This window comes from Patagioenas fasciata, chromosome 5 (assembly GCF_037038585.1).
Source record: "Patagioenas fasciata isolate bPatFas1 chromosome 5, bPatFas1.hap1, whole genome shotgun sequence".
Classification (NCBI taxonomy): Eukaryota; Metazoa; Chordata; class Aves; order Columbiformes; family Columbidae; genus Patagioenas; species Patagioenas fasciata.
Window position 1 is genome coordinate 37,984,954 of NC_092524.1, and position 20,794 is coordinate 38,005,747.

General features: G+C 43.3%; 1 protein-coding gene across 4 annotated transcripts in view; it reads left to right on the plus strand.

The window, feature by feature from the left end:
• Positions 1-452: 452 nt before the first annotated feature.
• Positions 453-20,794, plus strand: part of MEIS2 (Meis homeobox 2) — a 172,799-nt gene continuing 152,457 nt past the window's right edge. The window contains exons 1-7 of one of the 4 annotated variants that reach the window (XM_065839790.2): positions 453-1,377; positions 2,397-2,629; positions 4,185-4,326; positions 4,889-4,939; positions 5,712-5,762; positions 6,659-6,808; positions 16,886-17,000. In XM_065839790.2, coding sequence (XP_065695862.1) covers positions 1,366-1,377; positions 2,397-2,629; positions 4,185-4,326; positions 4,889-4,939; positions 5,712-5,762; positions 6,659-6,808; positions 16,886-17,000 — 754 coding nt within the window. In that variant the 5' untranslated portion in view covers positions 453-1,365. Of the gene's footprint in view, positions 1,378-1,653; positions 1,855-2,396; positions 2,630-4,184; positions 4,327-4,888; positions 4,940-5,711; positions 5,763-6,658; positions 6,809-16,885; positions 17,001-20,794 lie in introns of those variants that run through there. The other 3 variants (XM_065839789.2, XM_071809347.1, XM_071809348.1) reach the window with 3 other exon arrangements.

Sequence of the window (20,794 nt, forward strand, 5' to 3'; positions counted from 1 at the left end):
TTCGCCGCAACAGCGATAGCCGGCGATTTAAATAAATAATTCAGCGCATAAATCAGACGCTAAACATCGCGGTTAATCGGAAGGTATTTTGTTGCTAAAATAATCTAGCGCAAACCAACCCGGGGCTGGGCTTCTATCGCACTTTTCTTCTCGCTCTCTGCAGTTTTCCCCTGCCTCTCCCCCCTCTCGCACACACGCACTCTCCCTGTCCTTCCTCCCCTCCCTCCCTCCCTCCCTCTCTGCTCCCTCCCTCCCTCCCTCCCTCCCTCTCTCTCGCACGCTCGCTCGCTCGCTCCTTCCTACACGCGTTGCTTCGCTCGGGGCAGGGGCTGCTGCGCGGCTCCCCCCGCGCGGCGCCGCGGCCGCCCTGCCGCGCGCTGCGCATCACCGGCGCTCCGCCGGCTGGGCCGCCCCGCGACCCGCGCCCGCGCCCCGCGCCCCGCCGCCGCTCCCCGCCGCTCCCCGCCGCCGCCGCTCCCCGCCGCCGCCGCCGCCGCCGCGCTGCAGGACTGGCTATGGCCACCACTACTTCCGGGTTCCGTCACTTCATTCTCCCGCCGATCAGCGCTGCAAAACTGAGCCTCTTCTATAAGGCAGCCAGCAGCCAACCTGCCAACACTTACTGACACTCACTCATCTCAGAGAGCGAGAGAGAGAGGGAGACAAAATACCTACCGGGAGGAGGAAAAAAAAAAAAAAAAAAAGAGAGAGGGGGAAGTCCGGGCTTTGCAAACTATTCAATTTTTCTTCGCATCTTTCCCCATCCCCCTTCACAGTACTTAAAAAAAAAAAAAAGAAAAAACAAACAAACAACAACAAAAACCAGCCCTATAGCGATCCTAAAAGGCAAAACCCGAGCGCGGAGTTACTGGAAGAAGAAACCGGGGTTAAAAAGATTCCTCCTCTCTTCTTCATCATCATCAACCATCATTCATTCACTACCTTGACATTCCCTGGCTTTGATTGACAGCTGGAGTGGCAAAAAGCCATGAGACACGACAGTTTGGTTACATGTGGGTTGCTGACGGGCCGATCGTAACCTTCAGTTTGGGGGCTTGACAATTTTTTTTTTTTTTTTTCCGTAGAGAAAGAAAAAAGGAAAAAGAGAGAGAGAAAAAGGAAAGAGAGAGAGAAAAAAGAAGAAAACACAGAAACTCATCGTGGTTCTTGACTGTTTTTTATATATTGTTGTTGTTGTTATTGTTGTTATTATTATTATTTACCCATATTGGAGGATAGGAGAAGTCTATAAGTGGGTTGCAAAAAAAAAAAAAAAAGGAATCTTCTTCACTCTAAATCACTTTCTTTGCTGGACTGGGATATTAAATATACGACACATCCAGGAGTTTATTGGAGCGCAGACTGATGGCGCAAAGGGTAGGTTTAAATCTCCAACACTTACCTATATATAAATCCTCTCTTAAGAGGGGCCTGTCCGATTTGCTCTCCTCTGTTGCTGCTGATGATGGCGGCCACTATTAAAAAATAGCAGCAAAAATTATTCACTAGCTTTTCGTGTGTGTGCGTGAGTGTCTCTCTGTGTGTGTCTCTCTCTGCAATTGTTCCACGCTTTTTCCCTCTCTAGCTTTCCCCAGCAGCGCGATTTCCCTGCTCTCTGCCTGCTCAGTAGCACGGGTTTCACAGGGGAAAGCTCGCTGCTGCTGCTGGCGTTACAGCCGCTGCCTAGGAAAGACTAAGAAACACATATGTGTGTTTGTGTATATACGGACGTATATATATGTATACACATATAGCTGCCTTCTTTTTTTTTCTTTTTTTCTTTTTTTTTTTTTTTTTTTTTTTGTCTCTGGCTTTGACAAGGACAAGGGGAATTGCTTCTAAATAATGTTTCTGGTAACTTTCAGATTATTTCCCCCTTTATCTTCCCCCCTCCCCCCCCCGATGCACCCTAACTTTATTCTCCCCTTCCCAGTGTTGATTTATTTATATAGTTGCTTTTGATTCTGCTTGTTTATTCATTTATGTTTTATTTTTTTATCCTTCATTTCTAATGCAGAGTAACTCTAGTTTCTCTCCTCCGTTTCCTTCCTTTTCATCCCCGTTTCCTTGTTAGGGCTTCTCCTGCCCGTGCTGAAGAGGACCATCTCCCTCCGCACACACAGGCACACACACTTTCCCCCTTTACCTCTCCCTGCACCCCCACTCCTTCCTCAGCCTCTCCAGCCCCTGCTACCGATCCCTGTTGATTTTCATTTTGCACATTTCTCTCTCTGTTGTGGCTGTTCTTGTTTTGTTTTGCTCTGTTCGTGTCTGTCCGGGTGCTTTACTCTCTTCTGACTTTTGTTGTGTTTGTTTGTTTGTTTTTTTATTCCTCTCTCTCTCTCTCCCCCCCCCCTTTCTCTTTCTTTCTTCTCTTCCGGCCCGTTTTTTGACAGTACGATGAGCTGCCCCACTACGGCGGGATGGACGGAGTAGGGGTGCCGGCGTCCATGTACGGGGACCCTCACGCCCCCCGGCCGATCCCCCCGGTGCACCACCTCAACCATGGGCCGCCGCTCCACGCCGGACAGCACTACGGCGCCCACGCCCCGCACCCCAATGTCATGCCGGCCAGCATGGGCTCCGCTGTCAACGACGCCCTGAAGCGGGACAAGGATGCGATCTACGGGTAGGTGCCGCCGGGCCGCCCGGCGCCATGGCCCGGCTCCGCAGTGCCGGTGCCCGCGGAGCGGCGAGGGCAGGAGCGGGGCGGGCGGGCGGCGGGGGCTCCCGCGGGGACGCGGTGGCGGGCGGCGAAGGCAAGCCGAGCCCCGGAGCGGGGCGGGGGGGAAGCCCCGGTGAGAGGGCGGCGGTCGGGGGACCCCCAGCCGTCCGCTCCGGAGGGAGACCCGCGCGGTGGCATTGCCACTGCTGGCAATTTTGGGGCGAGTGCAATTTCAGCCTGACTCTCAGCTGAGGTGCCAGCACCCACGGGAAGCGGGTCCTGGAAAAACAGACCTCTCGGGAAGAGAGGCTGGACTACTGGGGGGAAGTGGTGTTGCCTTGTCTTTTTTTTTTTTTTTTTTTTTTGTTTCCCTTGGTGGGTTTTTGTCTTTCTGGGAAAGGCCCCAGTTAGGAGTTCAGGCAGGAGAGGCGGCTCTCATTGCTCTGGATTTTAGTCGGAGAAGTGTTGTTCTGGTGTTCTCCTTCGTGCCATAATAACAGTTTTCCAACACTGTAAATAAAAAGCCATTCACATCTCGGAAGGTAGTAAGAATAAAAGGGATTCGCTCTTGCAAGCAGCTCTTCTCTGAGACAGAAGAAATAAATACATTGGGGGCACTGAGCTGGGCTTTCTATTTAGGAAAGGAAGAACAAGATGAAAAAGAAACATGTACCAAACAAAACTCAAACCTGTGCTAGGGCATTGCTTGTGGAGAATGACACTGATTGCCTTCAGTGTCTTTTAGAAAAAATACTAAATTTTCCTAAAAGGAAATATAGTAACAGATATGACAGAGTGTGAGGCCTTGATCAGGCACCAAAAACGAAAAGAGACAAATGCATGCTTACCACTTAGCTCGCAGATTAAATATATATATTTTTTTTCTGACTACCCCAACTATGGGAAAATATTTCGCAAAGTGCTCCCTTGCTCCACTCCCTCCTCAGCTCACTTATCTGGACAGCTGGTATTTTACTTGGGTGTGCTTCCTAAGCCAGGAAACTTCACCACATTTTTGTTAGCAGGCCTCTTGAAAAATAAAATTACGTATTAAGTAGTTTGCAGTTTGCCTAGCCGTGCTTCTCATTTTAGGTCATAGCTGGAGGGTAGGGATGGGATCTTCCAGGTTTCGCGTTATTTTAAGTTGTGTAGGATTCCCAGCTGAGCTGCTGCCTCCATGAGTGTGTTTGGTGCCTTGTGCGTTTGGCGGAGAGGTCACGTTTGTCCTCATCTGTGGGGACTACACGGGGGATGCGGCTCGGGCATCGCAATTTCAAAAGGGACAAAAAAAAAAAAAAAGAAAAGAAAAGCCCACAACACCAAAAGCCGCGTTTTTATTTCAAAATCTTGTTCTCCCTTGCTCTGCCCGAAGCAGTACTGCGAGGCTGCAGAGCACGGCTGTGTCCGTGTGTCCGTGTCTGTGTGTCCGTGCATTTAAAAAAAATACTTGTTGATTAGAGCTCTTCTTTCTCCCTCTCCCCCACCCCCTCCCCTCTCTTTGTGTGCCACTGCCCGGTAGGCACCCGTTGTTCCCCCTCCTAGCTCTGGTCTTTGAGAAGTGCGAGCTGGCGACCTGCACGCCCCGGGAGCCCGGCGTGGCCGGCGGGGACGTCTGCTCCTCCGACTCCTTCAACGAGGACATCGCCGTCTTCGCCAAACAGGTCCGGCACCTATACCCCCGCCCCCGGCCCTTCCCAGCACTCCCGTCACCTCCTCAGCTCCTCGACCCACACGGCCGGGCGCTGGCAGGGGGGAGACCCTCTTCGACCCCCGCCCCTCCCGGCGCCCCCTCTCCGGCCGCCGGCGGGACGGGAGGGCAGCGGCGGGGGTGTGCGCTGAAGGGCCGGCTGGTCCCGACCCTCCTGCGCCGGGAGCCCCTCCGCACTGCCGGGCCGAGCCTCCTGGCCCTCGCCCTCCTGCATTAATGAAAGGGAAGTGTAACCGTGCCCGAGTTTTGGAGGCAGAGGGAGCGAGAGGAAGAAGGCAGGAGACCAAAAAGAGAGGGCTCCTGTGACAAGGGCGGCCGGCTCGGCACTGGGCTGGCCGGAGCGGAGCAGGGTCCTCTTCACAGCACGGGTGACTCCGGGGCGTCCAGCCGGGTTTTGATCTGACCTGTACCCGCCGGTTTTATCACAGGGTTGTTTTTTTTCCCCCTTCAAGTGATTAGGTTACAGGCCTGAGGAGAGGAGCTGTAATTCACGCCGCTTTTTCTTCTTCTTGCAGGTCCGCGCTGAAAAACCACTTTTTTCTTCAAATCCAGAGTTGGACAATTTGGTAAGGCCTACTCACCCCTCTGCCCCGCTCTCATTCCGTCCTGCCCGACCCCGCCGCCAACTGCCGGCAAGCGCGCTCCGCAGTCCGGGGCCTGAGGCAGGCGGGTGCTGGCCCGGGCACTCGGGCTGTGCAGGCTGGGGAGGGGGAGAGTCGGGGAGCTGCCGTTAAGAGCCTTCGAAGAGCTGCACTTTCAGAGTGCGCCGGGGCAAGCTCTCGAACCCCAGCACATTGCAAAGCTGTGTTTGAAAGCCGCGGGAAGCTGAAGTGAAGGAAATAACTGCTTAAGAAGAGAGAGCTGGAGATTTCTAACGTAATTCTTTTGCTAATGTGAACGATTTTAATATTCAAAGTGGCTAAATCCGCTTGTAAAGAAGATGCCAAAGTATTCATCCTCTCCTCCTTCCCCCCCCCCCCCCCCGCCCTTTCTCCCGGGGGCGGTGGGAGGGTGGGAGTGTGTGTTTGACTTCTCTGCGGACCCTCAGGGATAAGGGCCGAGGTGTTGAGAGGGAGCGAGGAAGAGAGGAAGAGGTTTTCTCCAAGATCGCGGTAATAAAGCACTAATCACCGCTCCTGGAATAAATATGATAAAAATCAAGTGCTTAGGTTAAAGTTGATCAAAATTGTTCAAGCGTGACCAATGAGCTAAAATCCTGGATAATGACTGCGCGCCCTGACAATCCCCTTCTCCCCCTTGCCCGCTCGGCCTCTCAGCTCTGCACAGCACCCGTGCTCCTGTCTCCCACGTAACCCCTTGCTCAACACTTTCTTGCAGATGATCCAAGCAATACAAGTACTAAGGTTTCATCTTTTGGAATTAGAAAAGGTAAGAGTCACGGAGGTGGGCGGGGGGCAAGCCATTCCTTCCCTAGCACCTCTGTCCCTCCCAGCACCCCCCCCCCCCCCCTTGACTGTTTGGGTGACTTGTAAACGTGGCCAGAGGAGACAGTGGAAACGCAGTGTGATACCATAACCTGTGCCATCAGAGCATGTGACACTCGACAGCCATGCCAAGCCCAGACCGGCTGTTTTTGTTTTTTTTCAGAGTAATTTCAACCGAGTCATGAAATGTGTATGTTATTAAACCCCTTCCATCCTTCTTACCCCTTCCTTCAGCAGAAGCGCTTTTCCTGACTCGGAAATAATATGTTTAACAAAAAGAGAAATGAAAGCATTCCTGCATTTCTCCAGCTCTGGCAGGCATGTTAACCCCAAGCAAGCACTAAATGTTTGGAAGAGGCAGGGGGCCCCTGCGCGGCGTGGGGAGGGGGCTGTGCCCTGGGACGAGAACGACTCTTCCCACAGCCTGCGCGTGTAGCTTCCTTTTGCTGCTGCCGGCCACACAGACCTTACTTTAGCCCCAGTTTAAACCGATCCTGTCCCGAGTGACTAGTTGTACCTGCATGGGCTGTGCATGTTCCAGAGGTACCGCCTGAGTCCAGCTCCCAGTGTTCTGATGTTATCGTCAAATCGGATTTTCTTTTGCACACCAGACTGAGCCCACTATCTCTCTCTCTCTAACTTGTTGCTGCGGCAAGTCTCTAGAGAATAATATGTACTGCAACAATTTCTCTATTGTTTCCTTGCCTTCAACTGTTGTGCCCCTTAATTAGAGTAACTTGTGGAGTAGATGAGAGGGTTGTTCTTGCTACCCCCCCAAAAAAAAGTTGCAACCTGATATTTTACCATTATTGATGCTATTATTTTCGTTCCTGTTTTCAGGTTCATGAATTGTGCGATAACTTCTGCCATCGGTACATTAGTTGTTTGAAAGGAAAAATGCCAATAGACCTCGTTATTGATGAAAGGGATGGCAGCTCCAAATCAGACCACGAAGAACTCTCAGGATCTTCCACAAATTTAGCTGATCATGTAAGTCTTTCTGATTTATTTATGGCACTTTTAAAGACTTTCACCTGCTTAGGAGAACCTGTCCCCGATTTCATTGTTTTGCTGCTGTTGCCTATGAGTAGTATTATTATTGCTACTCTTGCAACCTCGGATCCCATCTGTACTCTTTATTCCCTCTCGCTTTGTAAAGTTGTAGAAATGCAAAATGTTCCTTCTGTTTCTATCTGTAAAGCAGCGAGTTTGCAATGGTTTGTATAGTTTCCTGGTCTGGGTGGCTTGCAGAGCTAGCAAACTGTCGGTTTGATGTGGGATCGGTGCTTTCTCTTCTTCTTTGCCAACTCTGTAATCAATGCAGCAATGTAAGGAAGCAGAGACAGGAAAGTTAGGGAGAAAGTTTGCTGATTTGCTCCCCCCTCCCCTCTCGTGGGGATGACAAGTGATGAGAATTATTGGCAATACTATATTGCATTAAAAAAAGGGGGTTAGCACATTAGAGTTTCCAATGCTTGTGCTTTATAGCAACTTATTGTCAGAATATGGACTTATTGCCAAACGCCTGAAGCATCTTCATAATAAAAGACAGTAACCTTGATGAAGCAATTATTAACAATGTATTGCAGAAAGCTGGAGAGAATGATGATTGAGTAACCGTAGGTTAGCGTTGATTTTAACACTTTAGGAGTTGGTGAGTTAGTGTTATGTGTGTAGGACTGAACGTCGGTGTGCGTGGTGAGGAGAGTGCCTTTGTTTTTCCGGGTTTTGAAGTGTCTCGTGTGATCATCCAAAGACTTAAACGCGGAGAGACTTCGGGTTGTGAAGGGAGAGATTGCAGCTGGTACCGCAGAAAAGGGAAGGAATAGCTCTGGTTAAAAAGAGTGGGTGTGAACTCTAGTTTATTTATAGGAACGCTTCCCTGGGGGGAAAAGGGGTTTACACAGTTTTGGATTCAATTGAACTCATAATCTAAATGATACAGTCTAATATTTTAGCGGTTGAAATATTAATTTAACACCCGGTGTGAAGTTAAACATGCTTTCTGCACAGGCGCCTGCCTTTATTTCCCAGTGTGTTAAGGAGAGTAGCTGCAAGCCCAGGGAGAATGAGCTTTCTAGGAGCTTTTGTTTCCTTTGAAAACATGTTGTTTGTGTGTGTATTTGATAATTACGCTAGACCTGGACTGAAGCTTAATTGGGAGATAAAATAGTAATAAATTCTTCTAAATGCCCCCCTTCTGGCACGGCTTAGTTCCAGAGCCCGAGAAATATGTTTGGACCCAAGCCTTAGCTTTCATTTTCTCATTTGTGTTCGGTAAACATTGAAGGACAAGGTTTTTGCTATGTTTTACATTTTAAATACCTTATTTGGAGAGAAAAAAAAAAAAGATGTATGCTGAGGTTCCTGAAAGTTTCTCTGCTTATCAGCTATCTCACATGTAGATAATAAACTCTATGAGGCATGACACTATTTCAAAAATATTTGGTTTATGTCATTTCACAACCCTAAATTCATGTGCATAAGCATTCTGGGAGACTACTACAAAATAAATTGAAATGAATGGCAACCTGAAAGATAGGAGGTCATTGTGTATAATTCAGAGCAAGAGAAAAAAAAAAAGAAAGAGGATACATATTTCTCCAGTACAGTTTCTTTACAAGACTGTGTTTCAAGTGGAAGTGTAGAAATGGAGCATGCTTATGTTTATATTGAAGAGATTAGATAAACTAGCCTGTTTAGGATTCTGGCAGATGGCGAATGCTCAAGCCAATTTGCAGTGCGCCATTATAATATTTAAATTCACACACAATGATAGGACAGGGGTGGAGGGGGTTAGCATTTTGATAATTTGATAAGTATTATCTTCCCTAAGAAGAATTTCCACTTGCTTTTGTGGCCCAAAAAACAAACTCAAATAAATATGACAACCCATTTATCTTGCACCCGTTAGGGTTTACCACTTCATTGGGTATTATAATTTAAAGCCTTTTATTTCCTGGAGATTTGAGCTATAACATTTTTACTTTAGCCCCCTGCTATTTGTTTTGAAAGGAAGCAATAATTTGTGCAACCAGAACACCAACTGGGAAATGAAGAGTTGTATCACATAGTTACATTTTATTCATGCGTTTTGGGAGACGTGTCTCCTTATTGGATTTTTTTTTCAATATTAGCTTGTTTTCCTAAAAAAAAAAAAAACCTTTAACACTCTTTTATAGTTTAGTCAAACTACTGTGTGTGTAGACATTTATATGTACACTGTACAAGGTACCAGCACGAAGAAATCCACTTTTATTCATAGAGAAATAAAAGCTTTAAAAATGGCTAAAATAAACATGCCAGACTATCAAAAAATGAGCTATCTTTTGTGAGCATCTACCTGAAAAATGTAGTAGTTCAAGCATGCAAATTTGTCCAATTTGACTCTCCAGGTTTATTTTTTCATTTGCTTTGATATGCATATTTAATATATAGCCTCAGGCTAGATCTCATTTGGTGAAAGTTGGTGCAGGGGTGATGATGAGCCACTTCAGAAGGACAGAGACAGCATGTTGTTTTCTCTGTTTTATGTATTGGCCCACTATTCTGATCCACGGCTCTTCCCCTCCTGGTTTTATTTGCACATGAAATACGAGGAGCATTTCAACTGATTGGCTATGAATACTGATAGCCAAAAAGAGTGTAGTTTAATTTGTTGTGTGCCAGGGTTTCTCTTGTGGAGGTGACAGTTTGTGACAGCTGTTTGACACCCCAAATATCCATACACCTCTATTCTTATTAAGTGGTAGAAAACCACACCATGTGTGTTTAATATGAGTGCAAGGGATAGTACTGGTGATGGTGGCATTGCTGAACTAGGAGCTAAGGCAGGTCTGAGTTTTATTCCTGTACTAGACCTGAAAATGTAGCAGAAGGAAAAGAAACAGAAAGAATTGCAGGATTAGCCAATATCTACTATAAGACTTTAAATGAGGTACTCAACACAGTGCATGCTTCCCTTTTCAAAATCTACTGCTCTACTATTTATATAACTTAACTGGAAACCAAAACAAAAATCAACAAAGAAACGAACTCTTCAGAGGTACACTTGTGCTGGGAAAAGGAGACAGCTGTAAGCGGTTGTGCTATATGTGTTTGGTAGTAAATGTGTTTATCAAATTTTATTTTAGTGCGCTGTTAACTCTTATGTAATACAGTAAGTGTAAAGGGTCCAGGGACTTGGTAGATCAAACAGTGCAGTGCTGGTCACAAGAAGCTGAAAGTTTTGTTATTACTCTGGTGTGTTTAGTAAATATAACAGCCCATAATTAGTGTTTGAATTTTTAACACCCTCATATTTTTTTATTGCTCTGAGGTATTAGCTGTAGATGGGAAGAAGGTAATTACAGCTATGCCCTGGTTGAACCAGATCAGTTAGCGGAAAAAAAAAAAAGGAGGAAAGAAAACTTTCCAGCTGCAGTTCAAGTTGAGTTTCCCAGCACAGACAATTTATTATTGTTCAATATAAACATTCTGGGCCCTATCCTGCATTCTGTGTTCAGCCTAAAATATCTGTTGAGATTGCCGACAAATATTCCCCCCCTTTTGAGCTATTTAAATCTGAAAAATGTGATGATTGTAAAATGTGGAGATTTTAAAACTTTTTCAGCATATGATAATATTTTGTACTTTAAGTGCATTTCTTTTGTACCTGGCTTCACCTGATGCCACACAATTCTTCCTTTAGCACAAGCCTACTTTGAAGTTTAGTAATTCTCCCATAGAAATTTATGTATCTCCTTCTGCTGGCTTTTGTTGGAGCCGGATCAGGGCCTCAGTCTTTTTGATACTTATGTGTTCTAGTAAATTTGCAGCTGAGAGGTAATAATATACAGATCATCATTCATAAAATATGGTTAAAAATGGATAGAAATATACATACCTCTCTTTTTTATAAAAGGACTGTTGACAAATTAGAAATTTGATGCGCTAGCTGTAGAAGAGAAATGTTAGTCTGAACATTAAACCTTTCAGCTCTCAAATGGGGAGATACTTTTATTTAGTACTTTTGGACACTCAGACATTTTAGATTTCTTTAATACTTCTTCTCAAAGAATGGTCTGTGCAAATTCCTGACATCCTGCAGATGAGAACAAAAAAAAAAAGGGTAATATATGTGTGTTCCAGTCACGTAATTAAATCTTTAGGTAAGATCTCACTGAGTAATGAGGAAGTAATTGAGGGCCTGATACCACAGTCTCCAGGTACGCCATACTTTGATGGACTTCAGTGGGAGTTTTGAGAATGCCAGAAATGCAGGATCAAACCCCAAAGTTGCCCTTTCTGTTTGCATTGTGTCAGAAGGGAAACTAAGTAACAAGCTTCAACAATAATAAGGCAAACTTTTTTCTTTAGTAAACAATTTTTCTTAGTATGTGTCTTAAGACTTAGGATGTTACGGTAGGCCCTGTGTTTTCTGCAGGGAAAAGGAGCATCAGGAACGTTCCGAGACTGTGGATAATATTGTATGTTTCCTCTTTTTGATGGGCTAAGGTACTCCACAACCAAAAGTACTCTGGAGCTCAAATCTGAGTGTTTTAATTTTAAACTGGTCTCTCTCAATCTGAATGGATAATGTACTTCACTATCTGTTTCATGCCGGTGTTTCCTCTTTGGTTCGAGTTGTCTTTCAGTCTAGATGAAGTGTAGCCACACAGAATGAGGTAGAAGGTCAATTAAAAAAAGAGCAATACTCTGATTTTTCAAGTCTCCGTTCCTTGCTGACAGGTGGATTACACGTCTGATTTCAATCTTAATTGGAAAATAGAAAGCACGCAGCTTTTCAGAATGTCGCCACGTCCTAGGAGTGTAAAAAATTTCTCCTGACTCTTTCCTCAAATGCAAAATCAAGGGACAAGAATTAAAACTTGTACGTATATACACATACATACACAGATATCTGATAGACCGCACCACCTTGTGTTTTATTTAAATAGTGTAATTCTGATAGGAAAAAAATTATCAAATATGCATCTGTAAGAAAACAAACATTAGTAATATCAGTAGTCCTTTTTAGAAAACATATGTCATGTCAAAATAAGAGTTTTTCATGGCTCATTTACTTATTGAAAATTTCTTTACATAGTAAGTTTATTATTATTGTGCTCCAGAACAATCTCGTAAGATACCATCCTGAACTTCTTCCATACAAAACATAGACACGAATGCACACAGAGAAACACACGTACATGTGCGTGTATGGGTTTCTGTGTCTGGCATAGTAAACAATCTTTTGATGTATGGTGGTACCTAGGAGGTATCAATCATGTCAGTCATTCCACTGTCTTTGCAGAAGTTACTTGTAAGAACAAGGTGACTGGGATTTGGCTTGTATTTGGGGCAAAATGCCATCTGTATCAGTAGATCAGTTCAGTTTTGTGTTTGCAAAATTAATTTACCAGGGCAACCTCCAGACCTTTGAGTCCACCACCTTCACAAAGAATGAGCTCTGTAGCCATTGTAGTTTCTTTTACAAAAGTAAGCTGTGTTTTACCTGTTCCTGCAAGGTCAATGGTTTTGTCCATTTCATCTGATAAAATGTAAGAGCCTGATCCTGCCGCCGTTTTATACTTAAAGCTTTAGTTACCATCTGTAAGCCAAATCCTGCTCAACTTACTCACATGGATATCAGCTGGCCTGATTAATTTTACTTCCTGGTTATAAATAAAAAACAAGTTCCTTATGGTTAATTGAGTCTTTAATTCCACCATAAAAAAGCAGTGTGAGATCAGAATCAGCCTTAGTGGGACTACATGCACTCACAAAAAATTAGCCAGACTTTGCCCAGTGGAAATTCTGGGCATACAAAGTAAGAATTGCAATTTAAAAGATGGTTATCCTATATCATACTCTCTATTACAACATTTTTGTTCAAGAAATCTTGTAGCAGTTAAAAATTCTTACAGTTTCTACCGAATTTGCAGCACTGACAAAAGAGTAAGGCATCAGGTTTGCTGTGTATATCAGGAAACTCTTTTGTCATTTCTGCTGCTCTTTTCTAGATGTAGCAAAATTCAATGGTGGTGCTAAATGTTTGGGTTCTTTTTTTAACTTTCAAGGGAAAAAAAAACACAGGCAAAATTGAGTCTTCTAGGAAAGGCTATGTGTGTAAATGAGAAACAGTGGATAGCAGCGGAGTGATCTCCTGTGGCCCTGCTAGTACAAGCTTTCCCCATATTGTCTCCTGCTTTTATATTAATTACAACTTACATTATCAGCTGCGAGTCTGTAGCCCAGCAAATAGAAAATACTGCCCCTGGAGACCTAGCTTCTTGTATCTATTTTCCATCTCCTTCTATTGTGCTCTACTCAGTATTCACTGCTTTTCTCCTGGTAACACTGCTCTTTAACACAATTAGGTAAGAGCAAGAGGAACACCATATTTGACTCCCAATTATTAAAACTACTGGGAATAGATACATGTGTACTGTTTACCTTCTGTGGTATCTGGCATTAGTTTAGGTCATATGTATGTGAAAATGTTATAGTATGCACACGTACACAAAACAGGCAATGCCACTTCGGCAGACATCATCCACACTCTTCAGTGTTTCTGCAAAGTATATTACTAAACTTGCAAGAAGAAATGAGAAGTCATGCTAACACTTTGTGTAATTTATCTAAAGCTGTCTGGTTTTCTGTGCTTTTGTGGTTTGTTTTTGATTACAGTGTGATAGCTTAGTACAAATTTCATTGAAATTACTAGAAAAAATGCAATTAATGTTAGCGGGCTTTAAATCAGGATCTCTTTAGGTACCTAAATTATACTGATAATGGGTTTCTGCTGAAGTACTCTTTAGATGTGTCATTTTGCCTCATTTTTTTGGTGAAGACATTCATAAAATAACTGCTTATGATTAGGCATTTGGCCAAGAAGTTTTTCTTGAGGGACACAAAGTTGGAAGCAGTCTAGGGGAGAAAAAGAGAAGTTCACTGACACATACAATGATCTTAGTCCAAAGCAAAAGAATGCTGCCTTTTTATGAGGCTGTAAACTCCACCCCTAGAGTTATTTGTCATTTTTTGTAATATTGAAGCCTATTTCCCTCCCTTTCAAATTCCTCCAACATTCTACTGTCCCGTCTTGTAAAGATATTATTTTATTATTTCTGTCCTTCAACAAAATTCTGTCAAATTGCTTCCTCTAGAAAACTCTGTCACAAGAAATACATTGAATTCCCAATCCATACAGTCTGTCTTTCTAAAACAGGATCTACAAACTGAGGTCAAGAACAACTAAGCCTGGCAGAGACAGCAAGTGTTTTCAGCTGCAGAAAGTCTTTTTCAGTGATCTTTTCCAAATCATTATGGTTTTGAAATGGAAAGGCCGATCTAGCTTTTGAAATACTGTATGACAGGTTTCAGATGACATTTGCCTTAAAATGTAGCTGAGGTGTTACCAGTTAATTATTGTAATTTTCATAGGTGTGATAAGAAGCTCCAACAGCAGCCAGCTTAAGAGAGCCTGCAGTGCATAAAATTAACATAACTCCCTGTGTTCCCTGGAAAGTTTAGCCTAGGTGAACATGTTGCAATTATTACATTTTCTAAAAGAAGGTTCCAGCCCGATGTTGGAGGGCTGAACTCATGCTATGCTATTGTTTCTTTCCTTTTTCATGTATTTCTTCTAGCTCTTTATCTGATTACCATCCGGCAAACAGCTGACGCTAAGAGGCTGCAGAGGGTTGAAGAGCTCCTGTCTGCTGTTTGCCTTCAGCTTGAAGCTATTTGAGTGGCTTCCTAACTCAGAGATAAAAAGAGAAGCTCATAGGCACAACTGTGTTTTAATCCAGGCTGTAAAGAGACTTGCTCAGTTTTTGCATTTTATTTTCATCTGAACTTTTTGCTAACCTTATTTTCAACCTTTTCTTTTTTAATAATATCTGGGCTGCTTGAACTTTCAAGACTTCTCGTCTTTCTTTTTATGCTTCTTTCCACCTGACTCTGTGAAATGCTGGTAAACTTTTTGTTTTGTTTTAAATGAAGTGGGGGGGTGGTTTACAGTATTAATAGTGATTCCTGAGACCTAAATAATACAGCAACTTCAATTAATATAAAATATGTGGGGGGTTTGTTGTTGTTTGTTTGTTTGCTTCCCCCCCCCGTTGCAGTTCTATGCGATGAAAAGTAGATCAGTCTTCTAGGTGCTGGAGAGGGTGGTGGTTTTGTGCCGTAAGTGTTGTAGTGCTGTCTGTTGTGCTGATAATCTTGGGCAAATTTCAGATCCTGGCCTGTGTTCTGATTTTACTGAGGTCTTCCTGCCACAGAACCACATACGTGGGTACACATGTGTAAGGTGAAGGAGATTAGGATCCTTCTTACCCTTTGGTCACCTAGGGCTTTACTGGGAACCTTTTGAAGTTATGGGCCTTTGTCTCTGCTGTGATCTGGGTCAGGCCCATTAGATTTATGTTACTGGGTATTGTAGCAAACCGTTATTTGGCAGGTCTAGTTTGCGTTGCTGTAAAGCATGTGGTACTAATCAGCGCTAGGAGATTACTTTGAGATGTTTCCATATATATTTTGGGACCTGATTCCAATCACACTTACACTGAATTTTACAATGGGTAAATCAGTTGATTTTGTTGAACTTATTCCTACCACGCGTCGGGCTAGATGAGGTCAGAATCAGTCCTGCTCAAAGAATTTATCCAAACTTGTTTCTTGCTTTCACAATCTCCTTGTACTTTAATAGTCAGGTGTTATTTCACAATGCATATTTAAAACACAATCAAACCTAAGAAGCATTTATTTATTTACTTAGGATTTTTTGTTTTGTCATTGAATTATTATAAAGCACTTGATTCAAGTTGTCACATACAGGTGACAAGTAATGCAGGTCCAGCCCCTAGGCTGATCTGTTTCATGTGTTCTTGCTCTCTTTTTCTGCCAGAGGAAATTCCATCTCTTGCCTGCCTTCATGTGGTGCTGATAAAGCTCTTCCTGTACAGTAGAATTCCTGTTTTCCTTTAAGCAACAGCAGGGTATTGGGAATGATCAGGAAAGGGGAGGAGGACAGGAGGCGAATACACTCAACAAAGTAGCACTAAACTGTAACATTAAGTTTTCCTCACTGATCCTTTTAAATAGCGGCTTCTCACTCTGGGAAAGCCAATACTCAATAAATTAGAAAGCTCACATAAATCATGTGACTAAAGTACAGTAGTTGAGGTCTCAACCCAGTTTTGCAAACTTTGTATGTCTGTCTTCTGTGTTCCCTTTTGTCATGTTTTATGCATAATAATGTAGAAAGAATTACATAAAAATCACTATACATGCTATTTTATATAATCACCTGGTGGTTATTCTTGACAATACTTGTAAGCGAACTGTTAGAGTGATACATCTAGAAAGACTTTTGAAATGTGTCATATCAAGGTGATGGTGGGGGGTGAGGAAGCATCTTTCCTGGTACATAAGATCTTTCAGAGAAAGCTTACTTTTTCCCTCACAACTTTGCATTTGCTTGAAGTTTTTCCATCATTCAGATGGGTGAGAGAGAGGGTAGGGTGTGAGGACACAACACACTCCTCTCCCATGCACGTTCTCGTCTACTTCATGAGACAGTTTCCCTCCTCTTCTTCTACCCTTCCATCCCTTGTCAGTCTGAAAAAACAAAGTGTGGGGAGATGGTTTGCATATCAACTGTCCTGCTGTCCTGTGAACACCTAGTTATCGTGAACTGTGCAGGTAGATGCTCTTGCCCTTGTCCTCTTGTAGAGCTCATGAAGAAACATAAAAAGATACTATTTTTTTTTCTTGCTTGAAATATTCTTCTGCAGTGCTATTCAAACAATTAAATCCAGACAACTCTTTAAAAAGTTTAAAAAAAGGAAAAAAAAATCTGTCCTTTATTTTACCAAGTATATCTTTGTACCTCCTCTGCTTGTCTTTGCTGAAGAATTATTACACTGTGCAAACAGTATCAGTGTTTGGCACGCTTCACAAATGCTAATGTGTATACTTTTCCCCCCCTCCTCCCCTCTTCTCCCGGTTTTCTTTCTGTTCTTCATTTGCTATTGGAATGGGAACTGTGGAAAAAATTCCTTGGCACTCTGACACCAGAATCCTTCATCTTGGAGAGACCACGATGATGCAACCTCAACGCACTCGGCAGGCACACCGGGGCCCTCCAGTGGGGGCCACGCTTCCCAGAGCGGAGACAACAGCAGCGAGCAAGGTAAAAGGTCAAACTTTTTCCCTCCACAAAGTAGGCATGACTAAAATAACTGCAGCTTTTTTTATTATATCAGTACATCTGCCTTAGAGTAAACATGGAGTGGCAGACTTGCAGTATAATCAGCTGTAACTTAGGGAGATGGTATTTCCTTTTCCTAACCCACTTAGCTGCATTTTATTATTATTTCAAAGTGAAATATCTAATCTTCAAACAAGCTTTGTAATAACAATTGATTAGTTCTGCCAATTCCTTTACAAATTTGGTTATCTACAGTTTATTTTTGTGTGATGTAAGTAAACAGAATGACAGACATACTCTCCAGCTGTGATGCAGTTGTTTGAGCTGGGTTATAGACAGAGAATTTAACTTGTAGTTTTAGCTGTGGAAGAGACTCCTAGATGAAGTTATGAAACTGCTAAATTATATAAAGTAGAAGTAAAACCCAAATTGGATAGAGAAATGTTTCTTGCAATGTTTGCTTGTACAGACTTGTTTTGGCTTCTGAAAATGTAAGTTCAGAACGGAAAATAGAGATGTACCTGAACTGTAAAACCTCTACTGTATCTGTACAGTAAAGCCTTCTCCAGGGTTCAGGAGGTTTGATTATTATTTCAGGGTTTTTTTTGGTTTATTTCCTACTGTATTGCACCTTGTATGTGGTCATCAGCATCCATGCTGAGTGAGTGTCAAAGGCTATCATTCTGATATGATCATGTTTTACACTTGTTCATTAGAGAGGTGTAAGTGACTCCAGAAGGTGTAAGAGTCAAGCTTCTGGTGTTAAAATTTGGGTAAAGATGTTCTACTGTCACTCTTGGATCTTGATTCAGAATTGATTATTTTTTTTTTTTTTTTTTAAAGAACAAAGTTTAAAGTGGGCTCCATTCTTGTTTTTCTTCGTAAACATGATAAGCTTCAGATAGTGAGACATTACCTTTGTAAGATTTTATGATACGCTTCCCCCATCTTGTGCATCTGCAGTGTTTTGCCAGTGTTTCCCTCGCATGGGGTTTACACACCCAACAGAGCCAACCCACAGGTCTGTGTTCCAACTGGCCATGCAGGATCCCAAAACTGGAGAGGCGAGTAGCCTTCAGGGCTAGAGCTGCCGTGACCAGCCTTGCTCTGTGAGCCGCTTCCTACCGTGACATTTGCTGCACTTAGGAGATGGAGCAGATACGTGATTTTGCATCTCTCACGTGCCCTGCTGCTTGGCACAGAGCTAGATCCCCTCGTCTGTCTCGACCTGGTGTCGTATGCGTTGTGATTCTGGGAACTTGTGAACTTTGTTTCTGGTAGGGTGGTTTGGACTTGTCTCCTGTTTATATGAATTGTTTGTACTTTGGAAACCTTACTGCTGATAGGAAGCAGCCATGGCACAGGGTGTGATCCAATGGCAACATGAGTCACGTGGGATATTTTCTGGGTGGTTGGACTAGAGCTGTACGAGGCCCGCTATGAACTGTTGCAGCTTCAGCAGCTGAGGAAAGGGAGCGCTTGACTGTTACGCAGCAAATCAGTGTTGTGTATTATCTGGCCGAAGACTTTACTGTTTATCAAGTGTTTACGTTGTGTATTGTGGCTAAGATGCTCGGTGTAGCAGATGCTAATTTACATATATTAAAGTGATTCCTCCAAGTCATCTGCCACAGCATGTTTATTCCACACCTAGGTGAGAAATTCCCTCATACCTGTATTGCCACTCTGTCCCAGCAACCCCTTAGAAATTAGAAGAGTTTTTTCATCGAGCCGTGCTTGAAGTAAAATGATCCCTTGTATCAACATCCGGGGATCTTACATTTCGCTAGACTCCAAACCCTTGTCACTTAACTCGGGGTGCTTGAGAAATATTGCTAAGCGTGAGAAAAAGTAGTTGATGATAACTAAACCAACTTCTTATTGGAGACTGAGGTTTCTGGTAATATATCTGATTTAAACAACTCTGTTACACTTATTTCTGTAGAAGGGGAACAACTGCTGAAGGGCCAAATTGATCACTAGTTCTACCCGGTCTAGCAGGGTAAAACATTGCTCATATGCTTTCCTTTGTGCTTAGTTGGGCCTTTTAAAGGGAAGCAGCCGTCCAGTGGCAAATCAGCATTCCACTCAGCTGCTGGCAGCTGAAAGATGCATGATCCTACAGCACCAGCAAAATTCCCATTGGAGACAGCTTTGGATTGCTCTCCTTCTCTCAACCCTGGGAAAGACTAAATAGAGGGAAGTCTGTATTGAATTTTCCTTATGCTTCCTTGAGGGGGGCAGGGTTTACTTTATAACTCCTGAACTGGCAGTGAGTTGGTCCCAGGCAATGCCAAGATGGGTAGATGCCCTCTTGGGATATTCTCATGCAGTTACTTACTTGGGTAAACTTCATTTCCCTGCAGTTTTGTCAAGACCATCCACAAATTCTGCTTTAAACATTCCAGTTGCCCCAAAGCATTTCTTGGGAATGGGAGCTCATTGGAGAGTTTTGGGTTATAATAGCAACTTGTGTCTCCTTCATTGGTACGTGGTAGCAGCAGAGATTGATTCAAACTGAAGTCGGTCTCTCCTGGATTTCTGGATCTTGGGAACACTCTTTCCAGGGGTCTTTGCTTTTGCCTTGAGTCTACGATGCGCAGCTTGTGATTTTTTTTTTTTTTTAATTTTTTTTTTGGGTGGGGCAGCAGGGGGAGATGGAAAGGAGTTGGGTGAGTGATGACATTATTTTTGCAGACTTTCTCTGCATGAGGTGGATCTGTTTATTATACAGAATAATCCATCCATCATTCTAAAAGTTAGAACCAAACAAGAAAGGTGTAGGTACTTTGTTTATGGAGGGCAGTCTCTCCACAACAGTCTGACTGCCCTTTGGCATCAAAAGGGTTAATCTAGTCAATGTTTGCTGTTATTAGAAACATGCTGGCATTGAAAGAGTTAAGGAAAGGGCCTTCAGGCAGTAAATGTTGAAAGATTATCCTAATTTTATTAGTGGTGAGTGTCTATGTTGTTCTTAACATGTCACCTCACTTGTTCAACAGAAAACTAAGCTATACAACATATTGATCATCTAGCAAACTAAACTACTAGTGACCTGTGATCTACCAAGCATTTATTGACTTTATCACAGTTCAGATCCACAAATGCAGATCAATGCCATGTAATACTATTTCAGAGAATAGTAATTATATAGTAGGTCTGATCAGCTTCACCCCTGCCCTGGAAAGAGAAAGTGTTAAATATATCCAATAATAAAAATAAAACACTCTAAACATCTTACAAAGGAGAAAAAGAAGCAGCTGATTTAATGGTCTAATGAGGCCATCTTCCAGAGACTTGTTTTGTGTAGGGCTTGCTTTGACCTTTCGCTTTGCTCAGGAGCCCAACGCTTCATTTTTCACATTCTTGCAATTACGTTAACGCTTCAAGCATTTCTGACTCCAAGTCAGCTAGCAACACCAGGCATAACTCAACACTGTGAGTTTTTCTCCTCTCTGTAGATTCGTTAACAGGTCACTGGGGTCCCAACTGAAATTTAAAACTGACTGGTTCTGTTGGGTTAGCTGAGTTATAGCAAGGGAGATGGCAGGAAAGGGGCTGAGAGACGGGGAGGGGAGAGAGAAGACCCTGGGGTTTTTGCCAGGGAATATATGTGTAAAAACCCTAAGCAGAAGATTAAAAGGTGTGTGTAGCTTTATCATCCACCCTTTTATTTGGAGGGGAAAAAGCACATCTGAAAGTCTTCTGGGGCATTATGTTTTCCTTATTCTTCGTGAAACAAAGTGAAAAAGGCCACTGCCTTCACATACAAGGCT